This window comes from Scleropages formosus, chromosome 7 (genome assembly GCF_900964775.1).
Source record: "Scleropages formosus chromosome 7, fSclFor1.1, whole genome shotgun sequence".
NCBI lineage: Eukaryota > Metazoa > Chordata > Actinopteri > Osteoglossiformes > Osteoglossidae > Scleropages > Scleropages formosus.
This window is the reverse complement of record NC_041812.1, coordinates 10,461,759-10,488,698: the sequence shown is the minus strand read 5'-3', so window position 1 is coordinate 10,488,698 and position 26,940 is coordinate 10,461,759. Positions and strand designations below refer to the sequence as shown.

General features: G+C 49.5%; 1 protein-coding gene across 3 annotated transcripts in view; it reads left to right on the top strand.

The window, feature by feature from the left end:
- Nucleotides 1-26,411, top strand: part of LOC108937579 (supervillin-like) — a 37,759-nt gene extending 11,348 nt beyond the window's left edge. The window contains exons 8-43 of one of the 3 annotated variants that reach the window (XM_029253415.1): nucleotides 1,689-2,945; nucleotides 3,390-3,560; nucleotides 4,208-4,245; nucleotides 4,746-4,810; nucleotides 5,248-5,384; nucleotides 5,913-5,984; nucleotides 7,036-7,294; nucleotides 8,286-8,363; nucleotides 9,127-9,787; nucleotides 10,455-10,659; nucleotides 12,176-12,308; nucleotides 12,933-12,980; nucleotides 13,534-13,611; nucleotides 13,846-13,914; nucleotides 14,393-14,540; nucleotides 16,042-16,134; nucleotides 16,227-16,313; nucleotides 16,403-16,580; nucleotides 16,662-16,834; nucleotides 16,932-17,087; nucleotides 17,698-17,834; nucleotides 18,421-18,568; nucleotides 18,729-18,874; nucleotides 19,252-19,427; nucleotides 19,808-19,955; nucleotides 20,250-20,526; nucleotides 20,824-20,978; nucleotides 21,138-21,243; nucleotides 21,342-21,549; nucleotides 21,635-21,768; nucleotides 21,940-22,095; nucleotides 22,184-22,327; nucleotides 22,409-22,530; nucleotides 22,641-22,796; nucleotides 23,669-23,689; nucleotides 25,305-26,411. In XM_029253415.1, coding sequence (XP_029109248.1) covers nucleotides 1,689-2,945; nucleotides 3,390-3,560; nucleotides 4,208-4,245; nucleotides 4,746-4,810; nucleotides 5,248-5,384; nucleotides 5,913-5,984; nucleotides 7,036-7,294; nucleotides 8,286-8,363; nucleotides 9,127-9,787; nucleotides 10,455-10,659; nucleotides 12,176-12,308; nucleotides 12,933-12,980; nucleotides 13,534-13,611; nucleotides 13,846-13,914; nucleotides 14,393-14,540; nucleotides 16,042-16,134; nucleotides 16,227-16,313; nucleotides 16,403-16,580; nucleotides 16,662-16,834; nucleotides 16,932-17,087; nucleotides 17,698-17,834; nucleotides 18,421-18,568; nucleotides 18,729-18,874; nucleotides 19,252-19,427; nucleotides 19,808-19,955; nucleotides 20,250-20,526; nucleotides 20,824-20,978; nucleotides 21,138-21,243; nucleotides 21,342-21,549; nucleotides 21,635-21,768; nucleotides 21,940-22,095; nucleotides 22,184-22,327; nucleotides 22,409-22,530; nucleotides 22,641-22,796; nucleotides 23,669-23,689; nucleotides 25,305-25,391 — 6,427 coding nt within the window. In that variant the 3' untranslated portion in view covers nucleotides 25,392-26,411. Of the gene's footprint in view, nucleotides 1-1,688; nucleotides 2,946-3,389; nucleotides 3,561-4,207; nucleotides 4,246-4,745; nucleotides 4,847-5,247; nucleotides 5,385-5,912; nucleotides 5,985-7,035; nucleotides 7,295-8,285; nucleotides 8,364-9,126; nucleotides 9,788-10,454; nucleotides 10,660-12,175; nucleotides 12,309-12,932; nucleotides 12,981-13,533; nucleotides 13,612-13,845; nucleotides 13,915-14,392; nucleotides 14,541-16,041; nucleotides 16,135-16,226; nucleotides 16,314-16,402; nucleotides 16,581-16,661; nucleotides 16,835-16,931; nucleotides 17,088-17,667; nucleotides 17,835-18,420; nucleotides 18,569-18,728; nucleotides 18,875-19,251; nucleotides 19,428-19,807; nucleotides 19,956-20,249; nucleotides 20,527-20,823; nucleotides 20,979-21,137; nucleotides 21,244-21,341; nucleotides 21,550-21,634; nucleotides 21,769-21,939; nucleotides 22,096-22,183; nucleotides 22,328-22,408; nucleotides 22,531-22,640; nucleotides 22,797-23,668; nucleotides 23,690-25,304 lie in introns of all 3 variants that reach the window. The other 2 variants (XM_029253414.1, XM_029253413.1) reach the window with 2 other exon arrangements.
- The last annotated feature ends 529 nt before the right edge of the window (nucleotides 26,412-26,940 follow it).

The following is a 26,940-nucleotide window of genomic DNA, read 5'->3' as shown; positions in this document are numbered from 1 at the left end:
TGAAGAGACACGTGGAGAAGTGAATGGCTGGGTTCTTATTCACCTGGAAGCACGATGCATGTCCACGTGAACTTGTCATCGCAGGTGTGTTGCTTCAAATGCTAGTTGCGTAAACGTGACGGTGATAAAACCTAAATAAGCTGCTCCTTGCGTTACAAACATTCAAGTTACACGTTTTCAGAAATTTTCTACATTGTTTCAAGCAGCATTTTCTCCAGTTACACACACACACACAATTTCTACAACAGCTTGTCCCAAGCGGGGTCACGGTGAACCGGAGCCTAACCCGGAAACGCAGGGCACAGGACTAGAGGGGGAGGGGACGCACCCCGGACGGGACACCGGTCTGCCGCAAGTTACCCCAAGCAGGGCTCGAACCCCAGACCCACCACTGGGCCGGACTTGACCAAACCCGCTGCACCACCACGTCCCCCTTTTTTCCGGTTATCTGTTTTCTAAAATATATGTCTGTTGTGGAGTGAAAGCGACCTGTGCTTCTGTGATGAGCTGATGATTGGCAGGGAGGAGCACCCACACAGGGGGTGGGCCCACCATAATTCAACTCCCGTCCACAGCCTTTAGAGCTTGCGTCTTGTGCTGCTGAGCGTTGATGAGCCACAATAACAAGATGAGGAATGTTGCACATGACTGGGATGAATTGGTGATCAATAATCAAGGAACGGGAGTTTGTAGAGCCAACATTTTTATTTTCAGTCATTTTAAATTACTTTTAATTTTAATGAAAGTGTTAAAACTAAGCATTTTTAATATGCTCTAGTTTTTATCTTTACCTCTAGTTTTCGGTTTTCGCAGAACCTCTCCAGCAAATACGTAAAGGGACGTCTGTATTAAGCTTTTGATTGAGAACTAGCCATAAAAGTGACTTTGGAATTACAAAGTGACCTCCAGTACCAGTTGTCTTTGTAAGTTGTAAGAGGAACCAGTATAAATACAAAAATGAACGGTATGGCATCTTCCTATAGATTAGCTATGCATCCAGTGCATCCTCTTGTCTGAAAAACATTTGTACTAATGATCTAACGTCACATGTCGTTAATATGGATGCGGTTGGTGGTTGACAGTACTCGCACACCATTTGACACTCGCTCTGATCTCTATAAGAGTATTAACTGTGCGAATACAAAGGTCTGTTAAAAAAAAGTGGAGGAGTAAAGATGGGTGGAGGGAGTGGTTAATACTGAGCTCCTCTGTAAAGCTTCTTGCATCTTCCCACGAGCCCTGTCTGTTACGATTATCATCTTATCATCAACTGTGGGGTGGTGATGGGGCATGTGGGGAGGTGCCGTTACGGCCAGAGCGCGCCTACCGAAGACAAAGATACCACGGCCCTCGGCTTTGTGACCCTATGCCTTGAGTTTCTCTGGCTTGCAGCAGATGAGTGATGACCCTTAACATGCTGGTCCTCTGTCGCTGGGCCTCGCTAAGGGTGCATCAGTGCAATGACACTTATGATATATGGGTGACACCATCAGCCGCCTCTAACTGGGTAGCCAGCGTGTCATCTTTTAGCTTCTTTCAAATCCATCTGTTTTTGGTTTTCCAGTTATGATTTCTGGTTTAGATGAGTGTAAATGCATTCTACAAATAAGGAAAGAGAGTGTGTGTGTGTGTGTGTGTGGGTGTTAATCTGCTGCTGAACAGTGTTAATCCCCTCTGTTTCCCTGAAGAATTAGACTAAGGGAGAAGCGACCAGCGGACAACTCTGAGCCGGGGTCTGACATATCAGTTCCCAGGCGACACTCCCAGGTCTCCACGCAGTTTGTGACACCGCATGTGGATCCCGCCCACAACAGGATGGAGCCTGCCCGTGTGTGGATAGACCCCACCCATAGCGGGGAAGACTCCTCCTACGGCAGGATAGACCAATCCCGCAGCAGAACGGACCCTGCACACTCTGACATAGGGCAGCAGATGTACAGCTCGGTCCAGCTCGTAGGGGGTCTTACTCGAGTCACCAGGTTCGAACACGTGGGAGGCCGGGGGGGCGTCGATGGCCGTGGCAGGGATGAAGTGAAAAGGAGGAGCAGCTCAGAGAACATCCTTGAAGCACAGCAGGACGGTGGGCCGCCCATCAGGACGGAGGGGCTGTTGAAGAGCAGGAAGGCCGTGCTGCCGTCCGAGGTGCGGCGTCGGGAGAGGAGTGTCGACGACCCCTATCGAGGAGGACGAGAGCTGGAAGCGGGCCGCAAAGTGAGCCACCGGTTGAGCCGAGACATGGAGGAGTACGCCCCCAGACTAGTGGAACCCTCAGCCAGACTTGCCGAACGTGCCCCCATACTCATGGAACCTGCTCCCAGACTTGTTGAACATGCCCCCAGGCTCATCGAGTATGCCCCCAGGCTCGTGGAACCCGCCCCCAGACTGACAGAGCAAACATCTACAGCACCGGAACACACATCCAGGACAGTGACACGTATATCTAGGCCTGCTGAGTACGTTCACAGAAACTCTGACAACGTCCCCAGGCAGTTGGCTCGTACGTCCAAACCCATAGAGCGAACATCTAGCGCCACTGATCTCGCCATCAGGCCAGTGGGGCACACATCCAGACAGACGGAGCGCGGCTCCGGTCCAGCAGGGGGTGCTGCGGGCCAGGGAACGGCTGTCACCCAGGAAACGCTGAGGGGCGGCCACCTGGGGAGCGAGATGCCAGTGTATCTCCGTAGGGGAGCGTCCTTCCTCCCGGCTCAGCACAGGATCACAGAGACCTCTGCAACGAAGCAGAAGATTCGCACGCGGTCCATGTCGGACATCGGGGTGACCCAGCGCTCATCCAGAGTGGTCATCCGGAGCGTGGAACAGACGGCGAGCAAGGAGGCCCCGGTGTCCAACGGCGAGCTCGGCACTCTGGACACGCGGGTCTCCGTGGCTCAGCTCCGCCACTCCTACCTGGAGAACGCCAACGCAGTCAGGAAGCCCGAACCGTAGGTGGAGTGCAGCTGGACGCCTGCTCATGCCTGTGCGGGTTTGAAACCCTAACGGTCCCTAACGGTCCCTAACTCATACCCAATAACCCATCGAGAGGAACGTGGGTGGGGGGCCTCCATGGGTTCTAACCCTTTATTTGCTGCAATCCTGCTCCGTGGCCCCTCTCGCTTGACGTACCGTCCGAACTGTAGCACGACCGCTTGCCCTCTGTGCCTGTATAGACCTGCATGCCGCGAGGAACACGACCACAGCCGCAACCGCTGCTCCTTAACGACTAACGAAAAACACACTTTACGTTTGACCGCGAGGGAAAACGGTCTTGTTTTCTTGAACGCTCTTCTGCATTCCTCTCCAATGTCATTCTGTTTCTGTTTCATGTCTTCCGGATGCTTCCTGGCATTCTGTCTCTTTCCCTCGCGGACACGTTCGCTCGCCACCAGGGAGGCTCGAGCTGAACTGGCGGCGCTGGAGGCTGAGTCGGCCGCAAGGGCTGAGCGCGAGAGGGGGGCCCGGAAGCCAAGGCGCTATATCTCCCCCGGGGACGATAGAAAGACCTCTGAGAGGTTTAGGACCCAGCCGATCACCTCTGCAGAACGACTGGAGTCCAGTAGGTAGGCCGTGTGTCGGGGGCGGGGCTGGCAGAGCTAAGGCCCTCCCACCCCAAGGCAAGGCGGGGCTCTCCATCACTGTACAAAACCGAACTGACCGTGTAAGAGTGTCTCCAGCCCGAAGGATTGTGGGAATGAGCAGTCAGTCTCCATCTGCACAAGGCTCTACCATATTCAGCATAAATCATAACAGCAGTGAATAAATGCCATGTGACCTTGTGGACCTCAGTTTACACTACATTTCCATAATTATACATCATAATATTGTTCTTCCCCTTGTCTAATATGAGCTTGCGTGTGACAGGGGTGAGATGTTTTCTCACAGGCAGTGGTGTGACTGCCCCCTGCAGGCCGGGAGGAGAAAGTTCTGGAGCAGCCGGGACGCAGCGACGGGGCTCACTGAATTGCCCTTTGTTTCCTCCCCAGCTCCAAAGATCCAAAAAAAAAAAAAAAACCACAAGACGCTTTAATCGCTAATTATGCCGATTTTGCAACTCGCTTGCGCTACTGAGTACAGCTGTCCGGGTTGCGTTCTGCTCTGTCTCCCACCAGGGAAGCTGCTCCTGCGCGTGGCTCCGTCCTCTGCTTGTCGTCTTTTTGTCTCTGCTGCTCTTTTAACCGCTGCCTTTGTCTTCCCTGTCCTTCCCCAGGAGCTGCTTGAGTCCCACAGAGCTGCAAGGCACCGAAGGCAAGTATCGAAGGGGCACCGTGGGGTGGTGGTGGTGGTGGTGGTGGGGGGGGTCGGGACAAAGAAAGTGGCAGTTTTCGTGTAGACGGTACTTTTCTCTGAGCTTCTCTTTGGGGTTCTTCATTGATGCTCTTCTCATGGCGATCGGAATCAGTCTTCAGCCGGGAAACTTCGGGCGCTCGCGGCGGATGTCGCCCACGAGTCCAGGAGTTACGGCACCAGTACACTGACACTCGTAGGAAATATGTCAGCGTGACTCAAATCAGATCGCTGAAAGATTAAGATGGATTAATCGAGACCTTTCCTCCTTTCGAGACCCGGTTTAATCCCATTGTTTTCATCATGAGCTTTCAAACCCGTGAAGCTGCAGGCTGGGAGTGGGTCGGGGGTCAGTTTGTATTTCCCAAGGTTTGCTGTGCGATTCAGGTCTCGGTTACACGACTGTGTGTGTGCGTGTCCAGGGGGGTAACTCCCACACCCCTTCACTTGTGCTCCTCCAGGCGATGAAGAAAAGCTGGATGAGAGGGCCAAGCTGAGCGTCGCAGCCAAGCGGTCCCTCTTCAGGGTGTGTGGTGCCTCCTTGCTGTCTCCTAACGCACAGGCCAGTGTATGAGTCCCGCGAGAAGGTCTTAAGCACGAGAACCTGCAAGTTCTTTGCCAGCCAAGGATTTTACTACATTTTATTCATTTAGCTGATGCTTTTCTCCAGTGCAACTCACAGGATAAAGCTACTTATAGTGATTTATCCTTTTATACAGTAATACAGGTAATTTTTACTGTATCAAATCAGATTAAGTCTCCTGTAATCAAGGGTACTGCAGCAGGAGGTGGGATTTGAACCTTGCTCCTCTGAGTCCAAAGTCAGCACCTTTATGCATTACACCACTTGACCAGCTGTCCCCTTACGACCCAGTATCACTCAGCTCCCGGTGCCCATCGATGATTAATTTCTTTCAGTCCCTGTGGGTGATGATGCTCTACCCCCCTCCCCCCATATTCCAGGAGATGGAGAAGACCAGCGAAGGAGGCGTTCCGAAGCCGCGCTCCCGCAACGCGGCCGTGGAGAGGAGGTTGAGGCGCGCACAGGACCGCTCTCGGACGCAGCCCGTCACCACCGAGGAGGTCGTCATCGCCGCCACGTAGGTCACTGTTCCGCTCGCCACCTGCCGAGGATGCCGGGGGGCGTAGAGTGATCAGGCTTTAGGCCTTAGCTTGAATAACACTTAAGTGTCAGGCAAATTGACATGTTTCTCCAAAGCAACTTAGTGATTGCCCCATCTGTAAAGCAGGACCATATTTTTTTGCTTTTTACTGTATCAGTTCAGGATGAGGAACTTACTTAAGGGTACTACATCAGGAGGTGAGGCTTGAACCTGGGTCTTCTAACCACTGCGCCACCTGCTGTTAAAAGCACGGGTTTCAGCTTTAAACATTCCCTAGGCTGAAGTTTATATAAGTTATACGGCTTGATATTTCTTTGAACCAGTTCACGTTCAATTAAAATGCTCTTTCTGCCCCCCAGGTTCATAAGTCAGTCACTTTGACAGTTTTTACATCTTAGAAAGCCGTTATATTTGACATCTCTAGCAGACTGACTGCCCTGAGCCTGACTTTAGCCTGTATTAGAGTCTGTCTGTTGTTTCTGCCCCACCCACTGTGACGCTCAGCGTCCCCGCCCACATCGCCGCACCGCGAATCCCGAGTCCCACGGTGGTCACCAGCACCATCACGTCCTTCAGGTACCGGCTCTGGGTGACTGCACATGCACGGAGTGGGCGGTGCCTGATGGGGCCAAAGCCGTGTGGTCTCTGGATCTCGGAGACGTTGATGCCTAGAGCAGCCTGACTTCTTCACACACCGTGCTGAGATGCCTGGGTGCCTGGCGTGGGGGTGGGGGTGGGGGTGTGGACGCGGACGCGGGGCGCACGTTGACCTCACAGCGCCCTCTGCTGGCTGATGACCAGCAGCTCCGGCTTCTCCGGTTTCAGGGCTATTTTTACCCGTGTAGCCGTGGTGTTTGTTTGTGACGAGCCCAGCAAACAGCGTTAAATTAAAGCTGTGCTGGCCTTCCTCCTCCCAGGGAATTTATTTTCTTTCCCTTCATGTTATGTCTGAGGTTGTGTTTGTCTCATTCCCCGCTCGCTGTATTACCTCCACGCCGGCGGACAATGATAGCCGCCAGCGTGCTGCATGTTTCTCAGTGTGACGGAAGGGGTGTAAATGTCAAAGGTGGGACCCTTTTCTGTCCCAGGTCCTCATGTTCTGTCGGGGGGGGGGGGCTTGCATGCAGGAGTCGCTGCGAAAAGTGCATGATGGCAAAATATGAAATATGACTTCCTGCCTGCGTTTGCGTGTGAGAGACAGTTTAATACTTGTCATGTTACCAGCAGGACGAGAGGCCAGTGATGTATCCGGGTACCGTGAGACCGGCTACAAGAAAATGACATGTCGCTATTGTTGTTGGAACCAAATTCCCAGGCAGTAAATACGGTTCCAGTAACGTGCCTGCCGACTTGTGATCCAGAATTGTCGTTTTTATCCGTATTGGCTGAAAATGTGAAGTGCATTCGTTTTTCTTCCGAGTTACATCTTCTTCTTCTCTGTGTGGGTAATTCCAAAATCCTCCTTGTCAGGCTTCCCAGAGGTGATTAGAACGTAAGAACATAAGAACATAAGAGGTATTAGGAGCAAGAAAGGGCTGTACGGCCCTTCTTGTTTACCCTGGATAACAAACATTGTAAAAATCGTTCTCTCTCTCCCCCCCCCCCACCCCGCCATTCCTCCTCCTAGCCTACAGGCATCCTCGCAGCAGGGCCCACTCGACTCTCAGCCGACCCCAGTCCCACCGGCGGCGATGCCAGAGGAGAGCCCCGAGGAGCCGGACACGTCCACTCTCAGCCTGGCTGAGAAGATGGCGCTGTTCAACCGGCTGGCGCAGCCCATCGCCAAGGGTCCCGGCGAGGGGGGCGGGGCTGCGTCCGAGGCTCGACAGCGGAGGGCCGCCGCCCGCTTCCAAACCCAGCCCATTACCCTGGGGGAGGTGGCACAGGTACGGCTGGCTGGAGAGGCCCTCGGGTCGAACCCGACGCGCACGCCCTTGGAAGTGCTATGTCTGTACTCCTTTTGATGTCCCCAGGCCACAAATACAGTTACGTTTTAGATCAGAGCACTTGTACGCAGCGTTTATTCATAAACAATTTGAAAATGCACCAGCCGCCCTATGGAGCTGTGTGACGGGACAGCCTGGCGATTACTAGTGGGCTTTTTGCTGAGCTTTTTGCCGTGTTCACAGAAACCTCCCAACACTTGGTGCTTCGGGGCTGATCGCGGCATCAGACCTTCTTCCATGTATCTCTTTGGATTCCATGTGTTTAAGATCTACTCACCGTGGCGAGTTTCTCTGTGCCGAGATGTATTCCCGTAACCTTGGGGTTCGGACCAGGGACGGGGACAGGGCGCACAGCTGGTTTCTCGGAGGTTCGCTCAGCTTCAGCTTCTGGTCAACACCTAGTCCCTCGCACCTGGAGGCTTCTGGCTTACCTGACACTTTTCTCCAAAGCAACTTACAGTCATTGAGATACTTAAACTCATTTCCCCATTTATACAGCTGGATAATTTTTCCTATATCAGTTCAGGGTAAGTACCTTGATCAAAGGTACAACGGCAGGAGATGGAATTTGAGCCTAGGTCCTTCTAGAGCAAGCTCTAAACATTGCGCACCTTGCAGCCCACAAATAACAATAACAGTGTTTTGTCTCCTCTGTTTAGTCGATTTTCTCATTTTTTTGGTTAATTTATCCGACTCCTTTCTGAAGGGCAGCTTACTGAGGTTTGTGCATTAAGCAACTTATAATGATTTACTCATGTATCCTGCAGGGTTATTTTTACTGTGTCAGTTCAGCATAAGTACCTTGGTCAAAAGTACTACAGCAGGAAGTAGGATACAAATCTGTGACTGTTAAGGCAGTGGCTCTAACCACTACACCACCTACTGTGTCATTTTAGTGAATTGTGGGTAAAAATGTCTGTCTCTGGTGCAGGAGGGGACTCCGGCGGGTCCTGGTTTAACAACAAACAGCTTTGTAGAGCTCCAGCAGAGGGATGTTGATGCCCACCATGTAAGGGGGAGGAGCTGTGGGCGAGCCCTTGGGGGGGGGGTGGGAACGATGAGTTGCTCCCTTGTGCAGGCCTGCTCCGTCTCTCGATATTGCTGCATAAACGGCATCCAGCTGGTTCTTGTATTTAAGTCATTTGTGTCCATGCTTCCCCGGAGCGCAACCCGGGCTGTCTGAAGGTGTGGTAAATTACCATGGGACATCACTTTCAACTACTAAGCACCCATTTCCATTCAATGGCACTTCCTTGGATTGGCTATGCTTAATAACAAAGCTGTAAAATGTACACTTTTACAGCATTTTACTTGAATGACAATGCAAAGTTTAAAAATAGATGACAGGAAGTACTGTGAAATTGTTGTCCTTTTGCTTGTTGCGCTTAAAGCCATATTCAGCTGCTCCAAGCTGCTATAATGCCTCAACCGCTCCGCTGGTGATCGTCTGGGGATGATTCAATGGCTGTTGTACACTGATATCCTGCACCGCCTGATCAGTTGTGCTGCTGATGAGTGTTGATCCTCAGCCTGAGAGCAGGAGACGAGTCATGTCTGAGTGTGTCCTTTGGAATCGGGCGCGTTGGTGGTTGAAGTGGGATATGACCTGCATGCGTTCCAAAGTCGGCGATTCAAAATTAATAGCAAGCTGCTTTAACTGCCTTGTTGGGATGATGCCGATTGTCTTCAGCAATCCTTGTTTCATCTGCCTGAGATGAGTTTCTTAACTAACCCAACACCTCTGACCGCACCCCCTGACCCCACTCACACAGGTCCAGAACGAAGGAGGAGGAATCAAGCTGGAACCTCTGTCGGCTTCGTTGGTTCGGTCCGGCCCCGTGCACGCAGGCACGGTGTCGGTGGCCCATGTCGGTGATGTCCACCTGAGCAAATCGACAGCCATTTCGTTCAAACCGCCATCCCCACCCACCATGGCCCCGCCCAACCCACCAGGACCCTCGCGGGTTGCTGACATCAGCACAGCGAACGTGGCCGCTCCAGAGCTCCTCCCAGATCAGCTGTCTCAGAAGCAGGCGGAGGTGAAAGGCTCATTCCACAGCATCTCACTGGCTGGCCCAAGAAAGGAGGCAAGGCCAGGTGGGGAGAGTGGCACCGGGGGCGGAGCTGGAGATAGAGGAGAAGGAGGAGAAAGAGGAGGAGAAGGAGGTGTCGGCTGGAGGAAGCTCCGTTCTCCTCAGGGGGAACACGAGACCCGGCAGCCAAACCAGAGCGGCGAGTGCAACGCCGGCCCCCTGGCCCAGAGGCGCGGTTCCCTTCCCCAAAGGGGAGAGACGGAGGCACGCGCCCCCCGCAGAGACGAGAGCGCCGTCGCCCAGGCAACGCAGGAACACAGAGGATACCTGAGGGAGACAAAGTCCTTGCAGCACCTGCACGAGACGGAGAGGGTCCTGCACTCCCAAACGGTGGTCTCAGGTAAGAAGAGACCTCTATCAGCCGGTCCACCTGCGGGGACCACAGCTGTCACGGTGACGGTCACGCTCGGCATCCCGCTCGCCCGTGCAGGCTTTTGTGTCCAGGAGCGCTCGCGATCCTCATCAGGCAGATGCCCTGCAGCCGGCAGGAGATGAATCTCATCTGCATAGTTTTCCATACGTTCGCTTTGTTATGGAAATGCAGGGTTCGCTGTGGCCATTCGCTGCCCACAGCGCACCGTAAGGACAAGCGGGATCGTAACGGGGAAGGAACTGGGAGCGGACGTGGTCGGGCGAAACGAACCGAGCCGTGCGCTGCCCTAAACGGGACAGCCACGTTCTCCCTCGGCGATTAAATCCTCTTTTTGTTGAATGTCTCCCAAGGGAGCGGGGGAGTCGAGTAAGGGGGTGCGAGCCCGGTAATCAGTATTTTGGGGCGGGGGCAGATGCCCCTTCTTCCCCTATTTGCTCGTGCTCACGGACTCCTCGCTATTAGTGTTTAGGCTCTAACCCTGTGAGCAGTCAATCACATCTCATTTTCCGGAGCGTCTGTAACCCCCGTTCTCTGTGTCTGTCCTCGGCAGCATCTGAGAGAGCGGTGTGTAACGCCTGTGCTGTGTGTGCGTGCGTGTGTGTGTGTGTGTTCGCGCACACGGTTGCCCGCACAGAGCTGCTGGAGACCAGTGTCTCAGTGAGAGCGGCGACTGCAGCGACTGAGACAGCGGCGGCTCCCAGCTCCATCTCCGAGGCTCAGAGAACCCTGGCAGAGGAGCGTCCGCAGGACCCTGGCGACAACGCCCCACTGGACCGCCGGCCCACAGAGGAGGAGGACCTCGACGGGATGTCTGTCCGACAGATGTCCATCAAAGAGAGGCGAGTGCGGGGAAACGGCGGGAAATGGGGAGGGATGAACAGCATTGTTGGGGGGTGCGGATCAGTAGTCGCCTAACGTGTGGTGTGTGTGTGTGTGTGTGTGTGTGTGTGTGTGTGTGTGTGTGTGTCTACGTCTCCTTGTTAAGGAACATAGTCTGGTGAGATAGAGATGATATGGGAGTGGTTAATGGTAAAGGCACACAGTTGTATCTCTCCATCTGTGTGTGTGTGTGTGTGTGTGTGTGTGTGTGTGTGTGTGTGTGTGTGTGTGTGTGTGTGTGCGTGTGAGATATCTGACAAGCCTCTCCCGCAATGACACTGGGACTACAACACTTTTTATCCCACAGTATAGATTCTTTCATTTGACTTGATGCTGACGTGGGGTTTGGGGCCACTAGGTAGCGTAGTGGTTAGCGATATCACCTCCTGGTGTAGTGTACTTGATCAAGGTACTTACCCTGCATTGATAGTGTAAAAATTACCCTGCTGTATAAGTGGGTAAATGAAAGTAGCTCGGTGTACAAACCTAACATTTTAAGTCACCTTGGAGAAAAGATTCGGATAAACGAATAGGTAATAATAATTTGTTGGTTTATGTTCTCTGAGCGCCTTGATGAGCTCACCTTGCCTCACATTGTGGAATGTAGGTTGCTGTTGTCCGGTTAAATGGGTTTATTTCTGGAAGCGCTCTGCAGCGTTCGGCCTCGCGGGGCTTGAGACGAGACGACGGACGGGGAGTTGATCTAACCCCATTCCCGCTTAGAGCTGTGGGAACTGGGTTATGCGCCTTGTAGCTGTTACTTCCAACAGAAGGCGCAGATTTCATTCTGGAATGTAACCCTGCAGTCGTCGTGCTGAAGATCATAGTTCGGAGAAGTACAGTCACAACAGGAGACACGCAGTCCTTTTGTCCAAGGAAGGGCATGGGTTGGTGCACGAGTTACACGGAAGGTTATTAGTTCAAAACTCTCAAATGTCTAGAGAGGCGCTGCTATAGGACCCTCAGTGGTATTATTTCAGCTGAATATGCAGGTCTTAAACACAATGCGAACAGTGTAGCCTCTGTTCTCCACTTGTACTAGAAACCACAGACCAGAAATTTGGGTCACGTTCTGGATTTCGTTTTACACCATCTGACATTATTTTATTGGGATGCATTTTTATATTTGTTCACGTATTTGACACCTTTTCTGCAGTTTTTTCAATGTTAGGTTTGTACACTAAGCTATTTACAGTCATTTATATAGCAGGGTCATTTTTACTATCAGTTCAGGGTAAGAATCTTGATCAAGGTTGCTGCAGCAGGAGATGAGGTTCAAACCCATGTGCTGCTCCCTTATCTGACTTACATTTCTAGAGTATGTGGCCAAATTTCCCCATTTGTTTAATTGACTGATACGTGTTTGCTTGTCTCTCTCTCTGTATTGCTGGGTGTAAGTGCTTTTGTCCGTCTGGGTGTGGTGATACGTGTGAAGGACCCATGTTTATTGTACCTCCTGCCCCCCCACCTCCCCAGGCTGGCACTCCTGAAGAAGAGCGGTGAGGAGGACTGGAGAAACCGCATCAATAAGAAGCAGGAGGTGGTGAAGGCAGCCGTGCAGGAGCAGCACACCCAGCTATGGGAGCTCGAGGACAGCTTCAAGAAGAAGGTACCACCTCTTCGCACCTCACAGTCACATTTGCAACTCGTTAATCCTGATGAAAATGGGTTAAAATCCGGCCCAGTTTGTTTGGAGTTTGCATTTTCTCCCTGTGTTCATGTGAATTTCCTTCAGGTGCTCTGGTTTCCTCCCACAGTCCAAAAATGTGTTTCAGCTGAATTGTGGACTTTAAATGGCTTCTTTATGTTAGTGTAGATGAGTGTGTGTGATGGCCTCGTGTGGACTGGTGTCCAGTGCAGGGTGTACCCTGCTTCATGGCCTATGGACTCGGCAGTGGACCAACAGTTTTTGATGATGGAGGCATGAATGATAATGTCCATGAGTATAACATGTGAACTCGTGATAAGAGCCTTGAGAGAGCAGTTTGTGACAAGTCTGTCCCTGCTTCTACTCTTGCGCTTGACACACGTGTTAGTCCTCACCAGCACATCAACGCTGATGTGGTGTTTTCAGTTGTATGAAGCTTGTGCAGTTTCCTTTAGAGTCAGTTAAGTATCTCTCTATCTATCTGTCTATCTATGAGGCATTAGGCCAGTGTACCGTGGTGCGCGATTCTCCATTTCTGCTGTGCCTTTCAACTTGACTTTGTGTTCCACCTCTTTAAACACATAGGAAGAACGGAGGACAATTGATGACCTGGCTATGTCTGACCAGTTCTGGGTAAGCCTGACCTGTGCGATGACAACGCGCGTCGCCATGGTGACGGCGTATCTGCTGTTCTCTGCTGGGAACGGGGAGCCGTTTGCATCGTCCGGATCCTGTGACAGGCAGCAGCATGACAGGATACTAATGGTGGCTAATCTGCTTCCCAGCTGTGCTCAGCACCGCTTGTCCACTCGTGGATGATGTCACCGGTTGTGAGATGGTCTGGTCCCCGTGGGGACGGCATGGCCGCGCTGGAGTTCAGAGTGAATGAGCACAATGCACATGCTTTTTCTGGATAGTTAACCCCTGGTTCTCGACTGCGCATGCATGTATGTCTCTGTGCGTGCGTGTGCATATCAGAGAGAAATTTGCGTGTTTCCACATGCACTGAGGAGGAACAACGGTCAGAGGTTACAGTTTGTATCTTTGACAACAGTGGTCTTGTTTCCAGTTCTCTGTCTCCTCTCTGTCTTCCCGAACTCTGCTCATCTGCATCTCGGCTTTTCTGTCCTCTCATGATTGGTCTGTCTGTCTATCTGTCCATCTGTGGGCCCGCCCCCTTCTGCAGGAGCCTGTCTTTTCCTCAACCTACTCACCTCCCCCCACCGTTGGCCAACCTGGTTCATATGTCGATTCTCCTGGCCAGGTGAGCTCCTCCTGGAACAGCTCTCTTTGCTGCATATTCCTATGCCCTGGCTACCCATGATCTGTGTGTGTGTGTGTGTGTGTGTGTGTGTGTGTGTGTGTGTGTGTGTGTGAGATTTTCAGCAGCATCCTTTGTCTGCATTCCTTTTTGATCTCTTCATTTTCTCTCATTCATCCCATCCCTCATCTCCACCTGCCCGACGTCTCTTGCTTTCTGCCCCTTCCCCCCATTAAGGTCAGCCCACCCAGCAGTAGAGAGCTCCCAGCTGTCCAGTTGGACGGTCGTCACCCATGGAGAAGGAAGGTGAACTCCTTGAAGATGTGTTATTGTGGAGACAGAAAACCAGACGTCAAAGATCAGCTGGGTTCAGCTGGCCTGTGTGACTAACGCATCGTGGGCTGTTTAGTTGGCTTGGCTGTGGTTGTAGTCGTGCTGGTCTGTGTGTGTTTGCTCCCACTGCGGTAAACAGCTGGTCAAGGACCGTCTACAATGACCCCAGAGCTTGTCGGTCTGTGCTGCATTCTGCCTTTCTGTGGGCCATCAAAACCAGTGGTTGCTGGCTAATTTGGGGTGTTTTATTGGTGTGTTCTATGGTATCCCCTTAATATTGTCAGTGTGGTTGAGGTGCATATTAACTCTATAATTTTATGAGCAAAAACAGGAAACTTGGGTTTGTGACATGTGATTTCACGGTTCCCTGGCTGTATTTCTGTTACATGGAGATGCGATGCATTAAATGGTAGCGATGCTATTCCCAACCCCTGACCTCGCTTTACCCCAGAGGATGGGTGAGGAGATTGAGGCTCAGATGACCATTGAGGAGAGAAAGCAGCTGATCACCTCCAAAGAGGAGACGTGGAGGTCCAAGGGCCAGGGAGCGGCCAACGACTCAGCCCAGTTCACGGTTGCTGCGCGCATGGTCAAGAAAGGTCAGAAGGCGTCGCCTAAGTAACTTGCGCATACACCGCATGAGTAACTTGATCCAGGGTTTTACAGCAGGTGGTGGGATTCAAACCCAGGTCCTTCAAATGCAAGGCAGCAGCTCTAACCACTACACCATCTGTTTCCCCTTGTCCATGTTGGGTCGTGTCCTGTATTCGATTTTGTTAGGATCAGGGTTAGGGTTAGTGTCACAACGAACCCCCTGCTGCAGCACATGGAGCCACATCTGCTTTTCTTTGGGTCTTAACTTGGGTGTTAACGGTCAGACAATGGTGGCAACATGGATCAGGTCACTTCAGCGGGCAGAAAACAACATTTTTTGTTCATCTAATCTCCATTTGGGCAAGATTGCTGTTGACGGTATTCCCCTCTGACAAACTCAAACTGTACCAAACCCCTCAGAGTGGAGCATGGGTAAGGCGTAAGGGAAAGATCGCGCCCTTGACTGGCCTCTTATGAAATGGCGCGATCTGCTGTGCCGACCACGGCGGCCGCCCCCGTCCCGGTGGTTCAGTCCATTCGCTGTGATGCCGCTGTCCTCCAGAGACTATTGAAAAGCACTGAAGGGGAAAGCTTCAATTAAACGACCATCTCTGGAACATAATGGCACCGGGCCTTCGCTCCATCTCCAGGACAGATCTGACCTACATGCTCCCTTGAATTCAGCTTCATTTCTTTTGATATTTGGGCTGGAAAGGAAGCAGGAAGATGACAGCTCTGTGAGACTTGAAAGTATAACGATGAAAGGCAAACAAAATAAATATACTGGGTATAAAAATAGCCCTGTGGCTCATCTATTGGCCATGTACTGTTTCCCAGCACCTCACTGGTAGATTCCTAGTTGAAAAGAAGGTCTTGGAACAAACACCCTACTGGTTGCATGCCCAGAACAGTAACTGTTAATGTTTCATAACCCGAATTATTTCTACAGACGTCCACTTTAACACTTTGATTTAAATGGAAAATTTAAACAATCAGAAAAAAAGCCAAAAGAACATTTGTAAACATTGTACTGCTGGTTTTGCAGATCAGTCTCCACTCAACCTATATCCACCTGTACTGCGAAACGCATATAGCCCTCCTTCGTGTCCCACATAAATTGAAGAAAAATAAGATATATACATAAAATATCCAGATAATAGAGAATTTAATGAAATCTGTAAAAAGAAGTGCTTTGCCACGTTATCTAACGTATTACTCATGAACCTCACTGAATACAAAACTGGAAAAGCAATAAATACAACACAACAAAATGTCTACTACAGTATCGCTGGGGATGAGATCATTTGCAAGAATTTAGATAATATAAAATCATTCGATTTTTACATTCATCTTTACTGATTGATTATCCTTTATTTGCTATTGACCTCTTATGTCCAAAGCTCCTTTTTTATCCTCTCTTAAATAATTTACTTGGAAAGAGAGCGTCATCCCACAGATCAGCAGATGAGTCGCTTGACCTCTAACACCTGTCGGTTCACCCTAAAGGTCTGACGGTCCCTTCCATCCTCAACCCCCTCTTGTCCCCTTTGACTGGCAACGTGAAGAGTAGTGCATCAGCAATCGGCAAGCCCCAGGAAGGTGGGTGTCCAGAGGGGGGCACGTCTCACTGAAATTATTACTATCATAGTTATTAGTGTCATTATAACTAAAAGTTCTGTTTTGACCAGCAGAAATTGAAGCAAGACCAGATATGAACTTGGAGTCCGACCATAAACTTGATAAGCTGGAGTCCTTTTTGGGGCGTTTGAATAGTAAAGGTAGGAACCATTGAATGACCTCAACTAACCTGCCCTGAACCATGAGTATGCAGCTCACACCACCTGTGTGTTCTCCCTCATCCCTCCAGTGGCAGGACTACAGGAGACAACGCTGACTGTAACCGAGAAAGCCGTCAAGGAAGTGATGAAGCTGGACGATGAGATCTTCTCCAAGTTCTACCGCCGAATGGCAGAGTTTCCCAGGATAGGCAGCAGAATAGAGATCACCGATGACTTTGACAGCATCTTTGGTCCTCATACACCCAAGTAGGATATGTCCCTCTCCATCTCTCCGATTCCCTGTTTCACTGTCCATTTTGTTGACATTGTGCTATCTGTCTTCTCCAGACTGACCTCCGCCATGGTGGAGCACAAGCGGGCGGTACGGCCACTACGGAACGTCCAGGCATCGCGAAACCCTCTGAAGATGCTGGCAGCACGCGAGGACATTCGGCACGAGTACATGGAGCAGCGTCTCAACGTGGGCCTGCTGGAATCTAAGAGGATGAAGTCAGAAAAGAGTGAGCAGACAGTCAAAGTACTGTGGGTTTGAGTGTATATGCTTGGACAGCATCAATGTGTCCATCTGTAAACACCTTTACCCTGGGATCTCTGCAGTGAACAAGGCATCTGGTTTCTCGGAGGCTGCTATTGCCGGCCTGGCCAGCAAGGAGAGCTTTAGCAATGTTAGTCTGCGCAGTGTCAACATCACCGAGCAGATGTCCAACAACAGCGCCGTGCCCTACAAGAAACTCATGCTCATGCAAGTGAAAGGTATCTGCTTCTGTTTATTTCCTCACTTGTTTCATCTGCTGAGATGATGTGTGAGGCTGGAACCAACTACCTTTTGATAGCAAGTCTAAGGGCTTAACCCCTATGGTAGCTGTGGCCCTCACCTCTCTGAACCCTGGAATGTCATGAAAAACATTTCATCTACTGGAATGGTGAAGAGAAAGTTGCTTGTCACATGTTTGTTGGGTCAAGGTATGGAATTAAGTCATATTTATGTTTTATAAATGTTGGTCCAGAATTCTTCAAAGCCACAAGAGAAGTGGCCTGCATGGACAAGTCCTCCACCATCTGCATCAGCGCTGGCCTAGAAAGCCATGATTGGGGGCAGCTTTGTGAAAGATTTTTTTAGATACAACCCCAAACTCATGTACCGTGGAGTTTGAAGATGTGCTTTCAGTGGTTGCAATGTAAAATAATAATTTCTTTAACTTTTCAGTGACTTTTTATTGCGCAGATCAGTCAAGGGAGTTTCTGCTTGTTTCCTTGTTCACTGCACTTGGTGACACTTTTTGCTCTTGAAGGGAAGTTACCCAAGTTACACACCTGCTACACCTCTCTTTAGAAGAACAGAAATGTTATTCCACGTTCCCAGGCCGGCGGCATGTGCAGACACGGTTAGTGGAGCCCAGAGCCTCCTCGATCAACAGCGGTGACTGCTTCCTCCTCGTCACGCCGCAGCACTGCTTTGTGTGGATGGGCGAGTTCGCCAACGTCATCGAGAAAGCCAAAGTGAGTCTCCCCAGCCAGGGATATCACAAACCCAAGATTAAGGAAATGACACTCTTGCTATTTTGTGATTTATTGCTCTGTGGTGCTTGCAAGTTGCACACCTTAACCTTTTTTGTTTGTAGGACGGCTGGTAGTGTAGTGGTTAGAGCGACTGCCTTTGGGCCCAATGGTTGCAGGTTTGAGCCTCACCTCTAGCTGTAGTACCCTTGAGCAAGGTACTTACCCTGACTTGCTCCAGTAAAATTACCCAGCTGTATCAATGGGTAAATAATTGTACCTTAACATTGTAAGTTGCTTTGGAGAAAAGTATCAGCTAAATTAAAATTAGTAGATTGAAATCCTTCAGCTTTCAGCCAACCAGATGCTGATTTGGTCCAGTTGTTTATTAATTGCATACTGGAAGGAGAGCACTTTCCCTAGGGATTTTTCTAACCTAAATTTTAGAGTGGGTTCATATATGACCAAAAGGCAAAAACTTAAAGGAGGTATTCTGAGTGGAAAAGTATTTCAGCTATATTTCTAAACTCTGATGAAACTTTTCACAGCTACATGTTTAACCTTCGACCTTTACCGTATTTTTCTGAAGGCCTCGGAGCTCGCCGTGTTCATTCAAACCAAGCGTGACCTTGGCTGCCGGGCCAGCCACGTGCAGACTATCGAGGAAGGTGTCGACAGCCAGAGCCATGCGGCCAAAGAGTTCTGGAATCTTCTTGGAGGACAAGCCAACTACCAGCGTGAGTTAAGTTTGGTGTTCCAATAATATTTAGTTCTGTAAATGGCTCCGTCGGGGAAATCCTTTAATCCCATTTAAATTACCTCTTCAGTAAATATGCAAGGGCTTCCATTTAATAAGCAGCATATTTTTACAGCTGCATAAAAAATCTTTTTCTGCAGCGGCTGGACCCCCAGAGGAAGATGAGATGTATGAGAGTGCCATTACAGAGACCAACTGCACCTATCGTCTGATGGAAGACAAGTTGGTTCCTGATGACGACTTCTGGGGCAGAGCTCCTCGTAGTTCACTTCTGAACTCCAAGGAGGCCAGTAGTCTCTGAGGGGAGACCTACCCCTCCTGGTCTATCATTTGCCTAATTGGACTTTTATGAAAATTGATTGCCTAGTGTAACATTTCACACTGCATATGCTGATGAACCAGTTTAAACTGAGTTTTTCTTTCTGCCAAAAGAAGCAGTAGAAACCGTATTTCCTCAGTTTTTGTGGAGCAAGTTAACACTGTTTCAAAGCCAATTTAGGGAAACTCATGACACAAATATGAAAAGGTAAATGAAGAATGTGCTTCAAACTGGTTTTCTGTTCAGTATGAGAGCTGTTTGTCACTCCTTCAAAACTTGGGGCATGGGAATTGTTCAGTGCTGCCCTTTGGATTAAATGGTGCTCCACTCTTCTCCGCCTACAGGTGCTGGTGTTCGACTTCGGCAGCGAGGTGTATGTCTGGCACGGCAAGGAAGTGACACTGCCGCAGAGGAAGGTGGCCTTCCAACTGGCCAAGCACCTATGGAATGGCACATTCGACTATACCAACTGTGACGTCAACCCCCTGGATCCAGGCGGCTGCAACTCCCTCATCCCCAGGCGAGTTTTCCACCCTGCTTCGTGCGTACAGAACTAGTATGGTATTAACTTATGTTCCTGCACATCTTATTTAACAACTTTTCAATAGAGTTCATCTCAAAACTCCTGTCGGTGATTTCTTCTAGAGTTTACAGCACATATCAGTCTTCCTATCCCTCATATTCAAGCCTTTCCGTGTCTATTCAGAATGCGTTTACCTTGACAAAAACCAAACACCCTTTTTGCAGGTTTGAGCCAAGCCTGTTGGTATGTATAAACATCACACTGAATGGTAGAAAAGACTCTGTTTGTGCCCAGTTCCCTCACCTCGGCCCAAACAAGGTGCTCCCCAGGAGACCTTGTACCAATCTCATTGATGTCGTCTTTTGTCTGCTGTGCAGGAAAGGTCAGGGACGGCCGGACTGGGCAATCTTCGGCAGGCTGACGGAACACAATGAGACCACGCTGTTCAAAGAGAAGTTCCTGGACTGGACTGACACAAAAAGGTCTTCCCCAAAGAACGCCAATGAGCAAGCCTCTGAGCAGAAGGTACTGACATCAAGGCAGCATTTGGGATCCTAAATGAGAATCCTCTTTCACCACATCATAAACATTCAAAGTGCTAAACGCTGTGGTGTATGGAGTATGAGTATGTATTCTGGTCATTTTCCGTACCTTCCTGAAAGGTAAATACATTACATACATTTATTCATTTAGCTGACGCTTTTCTCCGAAGCGACTTACAATGTAAATCGATCTACAACAGCAGATCTCCTACGGGATAAAACCAGCGATTCCCAATCCTATCTACATTATTCAACTGCCTCTCCCTCCATGTTCCAGGATCAGCAGGGGCATGAGTGTCGGCCATACGACGCTTTACTGATGCTGCCTGTGCTGCAGACCCCAGTTAGCACAGTGTTGGATGGCGTGGACGTGGGGCGGGGCTACGGCCTGGTGGAGGGAGATGACCGGCGCCGCTTTGAGATCAACACGCTGTCCGTGGATGTGTGGCACATCCTGGAGTTTGACTACAGCCGGCTGCCACGCCAGAGCATTGGCCAGTTCCACGAGGGAGATGCCTATGTAGTCAAGTGGCGCTACATGGTGAGCGCTACAGGTCAGTACCTGCCTCCTTACCACCCAGTGCCCAGCCAACCTTTTTTCACTTTGGGGTATGATAGGGATTTTTCAAAAACTGTGGAACAATGGTATTTCTGTTATCAGTACAAGTTTCCCAGTTCTGCATCATATGAAATTTATCTATCTGTTTTGTATTAGTGAAAATTTAATTTTATGTGTCCTTCCTCTGCATTCTTAGAGTCCTTGGTTGCTTGTTCTCTTGATTGATCCCCACCAATAAGCAGGAGGTCACTCTGATCAATTCTTTTTTGCTTTCGTGCTTCCGTGTGTGCAGTCGGGAGAAGGCAGAACCCAGAGCAGGTGCGGGCGTCCGGTGCGGGGAAGGAGAAGTGCTCCTACTTTTTCTGGCAGGGCCGTCACTCCACGGTGAGCGAGAAGGGAACGTCGGCGCTGATGACAGTGGAGCTGGACGAGGAGCGGGGCGCCCAGGTGAGGCCACACCCCCTTCCAGGTAGCCGTAAGCAATTCACAGAATCACACGATTCACAGAGTCGGGTCCTTGAGCCAAGTGAGCGCTCTGCTGAAGTATTCACTAGATTTGCCTATGCTACCAAGCGCTCAACATGGGTTTGTGTGTTTCCCCAACAGGTGCAGGTGCAGCAGGGCAAGGAGCCTCCGTGTTTTCTGCAGTGTTTCAATGGAGGGATGATCGTCCACTCGGGAAAGAGAGAGGAGGAGGAGGAGAACACACAGAGTAAGGCCTGATGTGTGTGACAGAGCAGCTGACTGTGTGTACGTCACTGTAACTAACTGACGCTGTGTGTGACCAAGTGTCTGGCTCTGCTCCTCCAGGCGAGTGGCGGCTGTACTGTGTGCGCGGTGAGGTGCCGGTGGAGGGACACCTGCTGGAAGTGGCATGTCACTGCAGCAGCCTGCGCTCACGCACATCCATGATCTTGCTCAACGTGAACCGAGCCCTCATCTACCTATGGCATGGCTGCAAAGCCCAGCTGCACACGCGCCAAGTGGGCCGCACTGCTGCCAACTGCATCAAAGAGCAGTAAGTCTGAAGTCTCGCATGATTGATCGGCACCGCCGGCGTCGGGGTGAAGCTAACACTTGTGTGGGCGGTTGTGCTCTTGCAGGTGTCCTCTGGAGGCGGGGCTTCATAGCAGCAGCAAGGTGACCATTCACGAGTGTGACGAAGGTGCCGAACCCGCAGGCTTCTGGGATGCTGTTGGGCGGAGGGACAGGAAGGCCTACGACTGCATGCTGCAAGGTAACCAGGCATTTGCATCCAACTCTACAGCTGGAGCTTTCCCAACATGGTGGCATGACAGAGTAACACAGGCATAGCGGTTAGAGCTGCCACCTCAGCATTAGAGGTTCTGGGTTCAAATCCCACCTCCTGCTGTAGTACCCTTGATCGCGCTATTGTTTCTCGTCCCAGATCCCGGGAAATTCGACTTCACACCTCGCCTCTTCCAGCTGAGCAGCTCCTCAGGGGAGTTTGTGGCCGTGGAGTTCTTCTATCCCGCCCGGCACCCTGAGCTGGTCACCTCGTTGCCCTTCCTACAGGAGGAGCTGTACACCGCCATGCAGCCTGGTACTCGGTCACTGGCCCCCCATGGTTTTTGATGTCACGTTGACATTGCTTCATCATCTCAGGTTACTTCCCTCTCCCCCACATGCAGCTCTCTTCTTGGTGGACAACTTCCATGAGGTTTACCTGTGGCAGGGCTGGTGGCCTCAGGATTGCGAGAGCACAGGCTCCGCCCGCATCCGCTGGGACGCCGATAGGAAGTGCGCCATGGAAACTGTGCTGCAGTACTGTAGAGGTATGGTTCCATCTCCGCCTGGTCGATGGCTCGTTGTCCGATCGCCCGCTGTCTGTCAATCACCACCCTTCACTTCCACAGAGAAGAATGAGAAGAAGCCTCAGAAATCATACCTGATCCACGCCGGCCTCGAACCCCTCACTTTCACCAACATGTTCCCCAGCTGGGAACACCGGGAGGACATTGCCGAGATCACAGAGCGGGTACGCACCCTCTCGTGTTTGCGTATGTCTGTAGCTGTAGCACAAAGGGTTAACCACATGGTGAAGTAAGTCCGCCCCTGACCCTCACCTTCTCCCCTTTCTCCCACTAGGAGGCAGAAGTGTGCAACCAGATCATCCTGGTGGAAGATGTTTTGGCGCGCCTGTGTCAGAGCTCCTACCCGCTGGAGGAGCTGCTGGCACGGCCCCTCCCGGAGGGCGTGGATCCCCTGCGCCTGGAGGCTTACCTGTCCGATGAGGACTTTGAGGTGAGGACAGTCCCCTTTGTACCTGAATAGGTTCAGCTCACTGTGAATCATCTCCTCCTCACCCACCTGCTGTATCATTACCTGTAGTTATATGTTCTTCGGCCAGAAGTACAGTTCGTCTTCACACGACCTGACGATTGGTGGGGTCCGGTGATGTGACTGAGCACTTATTCGAGATTATCATTTGTACAGTAATTGATTAATAAAATTAATATTTTGACAGTTTGGGTTTCATTTTTCCAATTAATCGACCACTGGGGAGGAAAAAAAAAAATATCGGTGATGTTGGAAGATGGTATAGGTTTTACGACACTTACCAAATCTGCCTTATATAACAAAGTGTTTCTGTTACTATTAAAAGTTTTATGCAAGATAAATCATTTCAAATATTTAAATAAAGTGTTTTTCTAACAATTCCAGTTTCATTAATTCTCCCTTTTTGAATATTCTGGGGAATATATGGAAAAAATAAAACTGGGTAATTTCAACAATGGGTCACCTGAGGTCTGATCATGTGTAGACGTGTACTGTTCTTGCTAAGTGCCGTGCGTGTGCGTGTGTGTGTGTTATCTGCTATGGTGTCTCCTCAGTGATATATATAAATATATATATATATATTACACACACACACACACAATTCTAGTCTAATGTGTTTTGTATCTCCCTGGAGATGAGTGCTTGCATCATGTTTACCCTCAGCCTTGACAGTAATCTTAAATTAATTATGGTAAACTGCTATGTCCCTGATTAGGTTATATCTTTGCTACCAAACTGTCAGTAGTCACGCACACACACAGTTTTCCAGTGTCAGGATATTGTGATTCTCCATATGAGAGCTAAGGTCCATGTTAACTCTCAACTCCGCCTTCCAGGACATAGGGCCCCCTGTCGAGGTGAGTGACGTTTCGGTGCCACCCTCCTGCTACTGGCTTAGCTAAAGTCACCCCTCCCCACTTTGCAGACTTCCTTGATTCACCGCGGTGCTTCCGATGCAACACACACAGCACTCAGTGGTCTCTTTGTGTTTCACAAATCTCATTACTCCCACCATGCTGTCTGCCTTAACACCTGCTATCTACACCATTTCTTGTTTAAAAGCATTTAATATTCCATGCGATTATTTCACAAAACATTTTTTCTAGCACGTGCATGCTGGTTTATAGAATTTTGTAATCATCAGTAACTCTCCACATCAGCTGCAACCTATGACATGTACAGTGTGCACATGTTCAACAGATAACGTGGGATTTCAATACACACTGTCTCAGCGTTTTATAAATTCCAGCGCAAATTTTTGAAGAAGCAAATCTTTTCCCAGTTTAATTTTTTATTTTTATTCTGTTTTCTAAAATTTATGTCTGTCGGAAGAACAAAAGCCACCTCCATTTAGAGTGCCCGCTGATAGATGGCAATAAAGGGCATCCAGTACGAGTCGGGTGTGGGATGACCACTTCCCTTCCGTAGTGTTTACAGCTTGTGTCTGGTGCTCTTCAGGGTTGGTGAATAATAACTTGAGGATTTTTGCACGTGTTTGTGAGATGAATTATTCAACAATCAGCACTGAATAGGAGATTGTGGAGATGAAGAATTTTTCATTTTCAGTCATTTAGAATAAGTTTGGGGGGGGCATGGTGGCGCAGTGGGTTTGGCCTGTGCCTGCTCTCTGGTGGGTCTGGGGTTCAAGTCCCGCTTGGGGTGCCTTGTGACGGACTAACGTCCCATCTTGGGTGTGTCCCCTCCCTCTTCAACCTTGCACCCTGCGTTGCCGGGTTAGGCTCCAGCTCGACGCGACCCCGCTCAGGACCAGCAGCTTCAGTCAGTGTGTGTGTGTAAAATAAGTTATTTTTTTTTTGTTTTTTCTTTAAACATTGCTTGAACTTAATAAAAATAATACAGAGTGATACTACACTTGCGGAACAACCAGGATGATCTGGTTATTCTATACTTCCGGGATAGACTGCAGACCACAACAGTCTTGAACTGGAGTACAAGTTACACACACACACACACACACACACACATTTTCAGAACCGCTTGATAATCTATTGACGGAAGGAAGTTTTCATGTATTATAGCTTTTTTCGGAGGTTTCCGCAGAAGCGAACCAGTGAATATATAGAGAGGTATATGTATTAAGTAGCTTTGATGGACTCTGACTAGGTGGTGAAAGTGACTTTGGAGTTACAAACAGACTTCCAGCCCACACACACATATACACAGACTTTATCAGGTCCTGAGACTTGCTTTCTCTTTTGTCTAACAGTACACCAGTCATTCAGACCCATTTGTTGACCTTGAATTAGACTAAATTGCAGACGTTTCCTCGGTATCGCTTGGGCAGTTGAGAGATGCTGTGTGCTAAAATCCTTCACTGTTAAGCAGGTGAATAAGAAACGCTGTGGAAGTCCTCGGCTTCTTGGACCTCCTTGAGCTGTATGTTGGATATGAATCCTAGGTCTAGACATCCAGTGCTGCCCTTGTGACTAACAGAAACACTTTCTCCTCCAGAGAGCACTGGAGATGACGAGGGAAGAGTTCGAAGGACTGCCTGGATGGAAGCAAATGAATGTGAAGAAGGCAAAGGGTTTGTTTTAGACGGAGTGCGGTCGACAGGGTACCCTCAGTAAGAGGATGTAGCAGATGGAGGGTTGGGGGAGGAGCGAACCAGCTGCTCGCTCCAACCCCCTCATCGAATGCAGGCCAAACGGGATGGACTTGCAGGTTGCACAATTGTCAAGGAGTGGAATCAAGTTGGTAAGCTGTTGGAAAACAGTCCTCAACCAGTCAGAAATAGTCTGCTGTCACAATTAATCAGAACCATTCAGCTGTCACACTTAACCAATCAGAACCATTCTGCTGTCACACTTAACCAATCAGCACCGGTCTGTTGTCACAATTAACCAATCTGAGTTAATCTGCTGTCTCCCTTAACCAGTCGGAGCTAGTTTGCAGTCACAGTGTGCCAGCCTCCTAGAGCATTTCTTGGTTTTGCTGCTGCTGTTTTTGTTAATTTATTTGATTTTCATTTTCTTATTTCTGTAGGATGGTTTTGGGTGTTCAGCGGCTTTGTCCAGGGTCTGACCAGTTTTTGCATTTCAGACACTCACAAATAATTTATGAGCACTTATCTCATTCTGTCACTGGCCCCTGGGGAGCGGCACCCCTATCGTGTACCACCTGTCCTTATGACACTTTTATTTTGTGTGTGATTGTGCAATATATAAATAACCTGTATTTATGTAAACACCGTATAGTTCAAAAAGAGCAGGGAAAATGCAAAGAATTTATGTTGAGAGGTTTGTGTCATATGTTGATATGAATGATTTTTTTTTTTTTCTGTTTTCTATTAAATGCAAGGAGGAAGAAAAATGCCAAGGATTCATATTTTTATTCTGCATTCTGATGCATCTGCGGCCCTCGGGCCCTCCTCGTTCGGGTGCTAAGATCAGACATTTGTATTTTAAAGGCTTGCAATTAAAATGTTTCCTTGTGAGTTTAAACAATGTATAGTGCCTTGCTTTTTTGTACAGTTTATATACAGAAAGATTTTAGTATGCATTTCGAGAGACTTTTTTTTGTGATAAGAGGAAATAAGAAAATAAATGGAAATCTTTAAATCCCAATTATGGCTTTGTTCGGACTCTTGTTTAGGAAAACTGTGATGCATATAAATCAAACTGATCAGCGCTAGGATCACGAGTCAATAGTCATTGAAACCCAGGCGCTGTGAAACCTTCCCTCCCATTTCTATCTGTGTGACAAAGCATTTTCTAGTCTTCTACACCTGAGCAGTTCCTTAACCATCAGTCTGAGAGGCATCTCCGGCTCTGCCGTCATCGTGACTTTTCTAACGTTGTGATTTCAGGCCAGCAGAGGGAGGTATGTGTCTTATAATATTTTCAGTTTGTGCCCTTTGGGAAAAGTGCACTGAAAAGAAGAGGTTTGATGATGCACTTTTCCTGGCCTTTTACAGTGCTTCAGCTGCTCCTACCTTTTTACCCTTTATGTAATAAATACTGTGCATTAGTTAAGGTATTTTTGAAAACTGCAAAAAACTGTCATTTCAGTTAGGCTAGAGATACGGGGTGCAAACGAAACTGCAGTAGGCGGTGTCACAGGAGGCTGCGGTAACCTGCGATCGTGT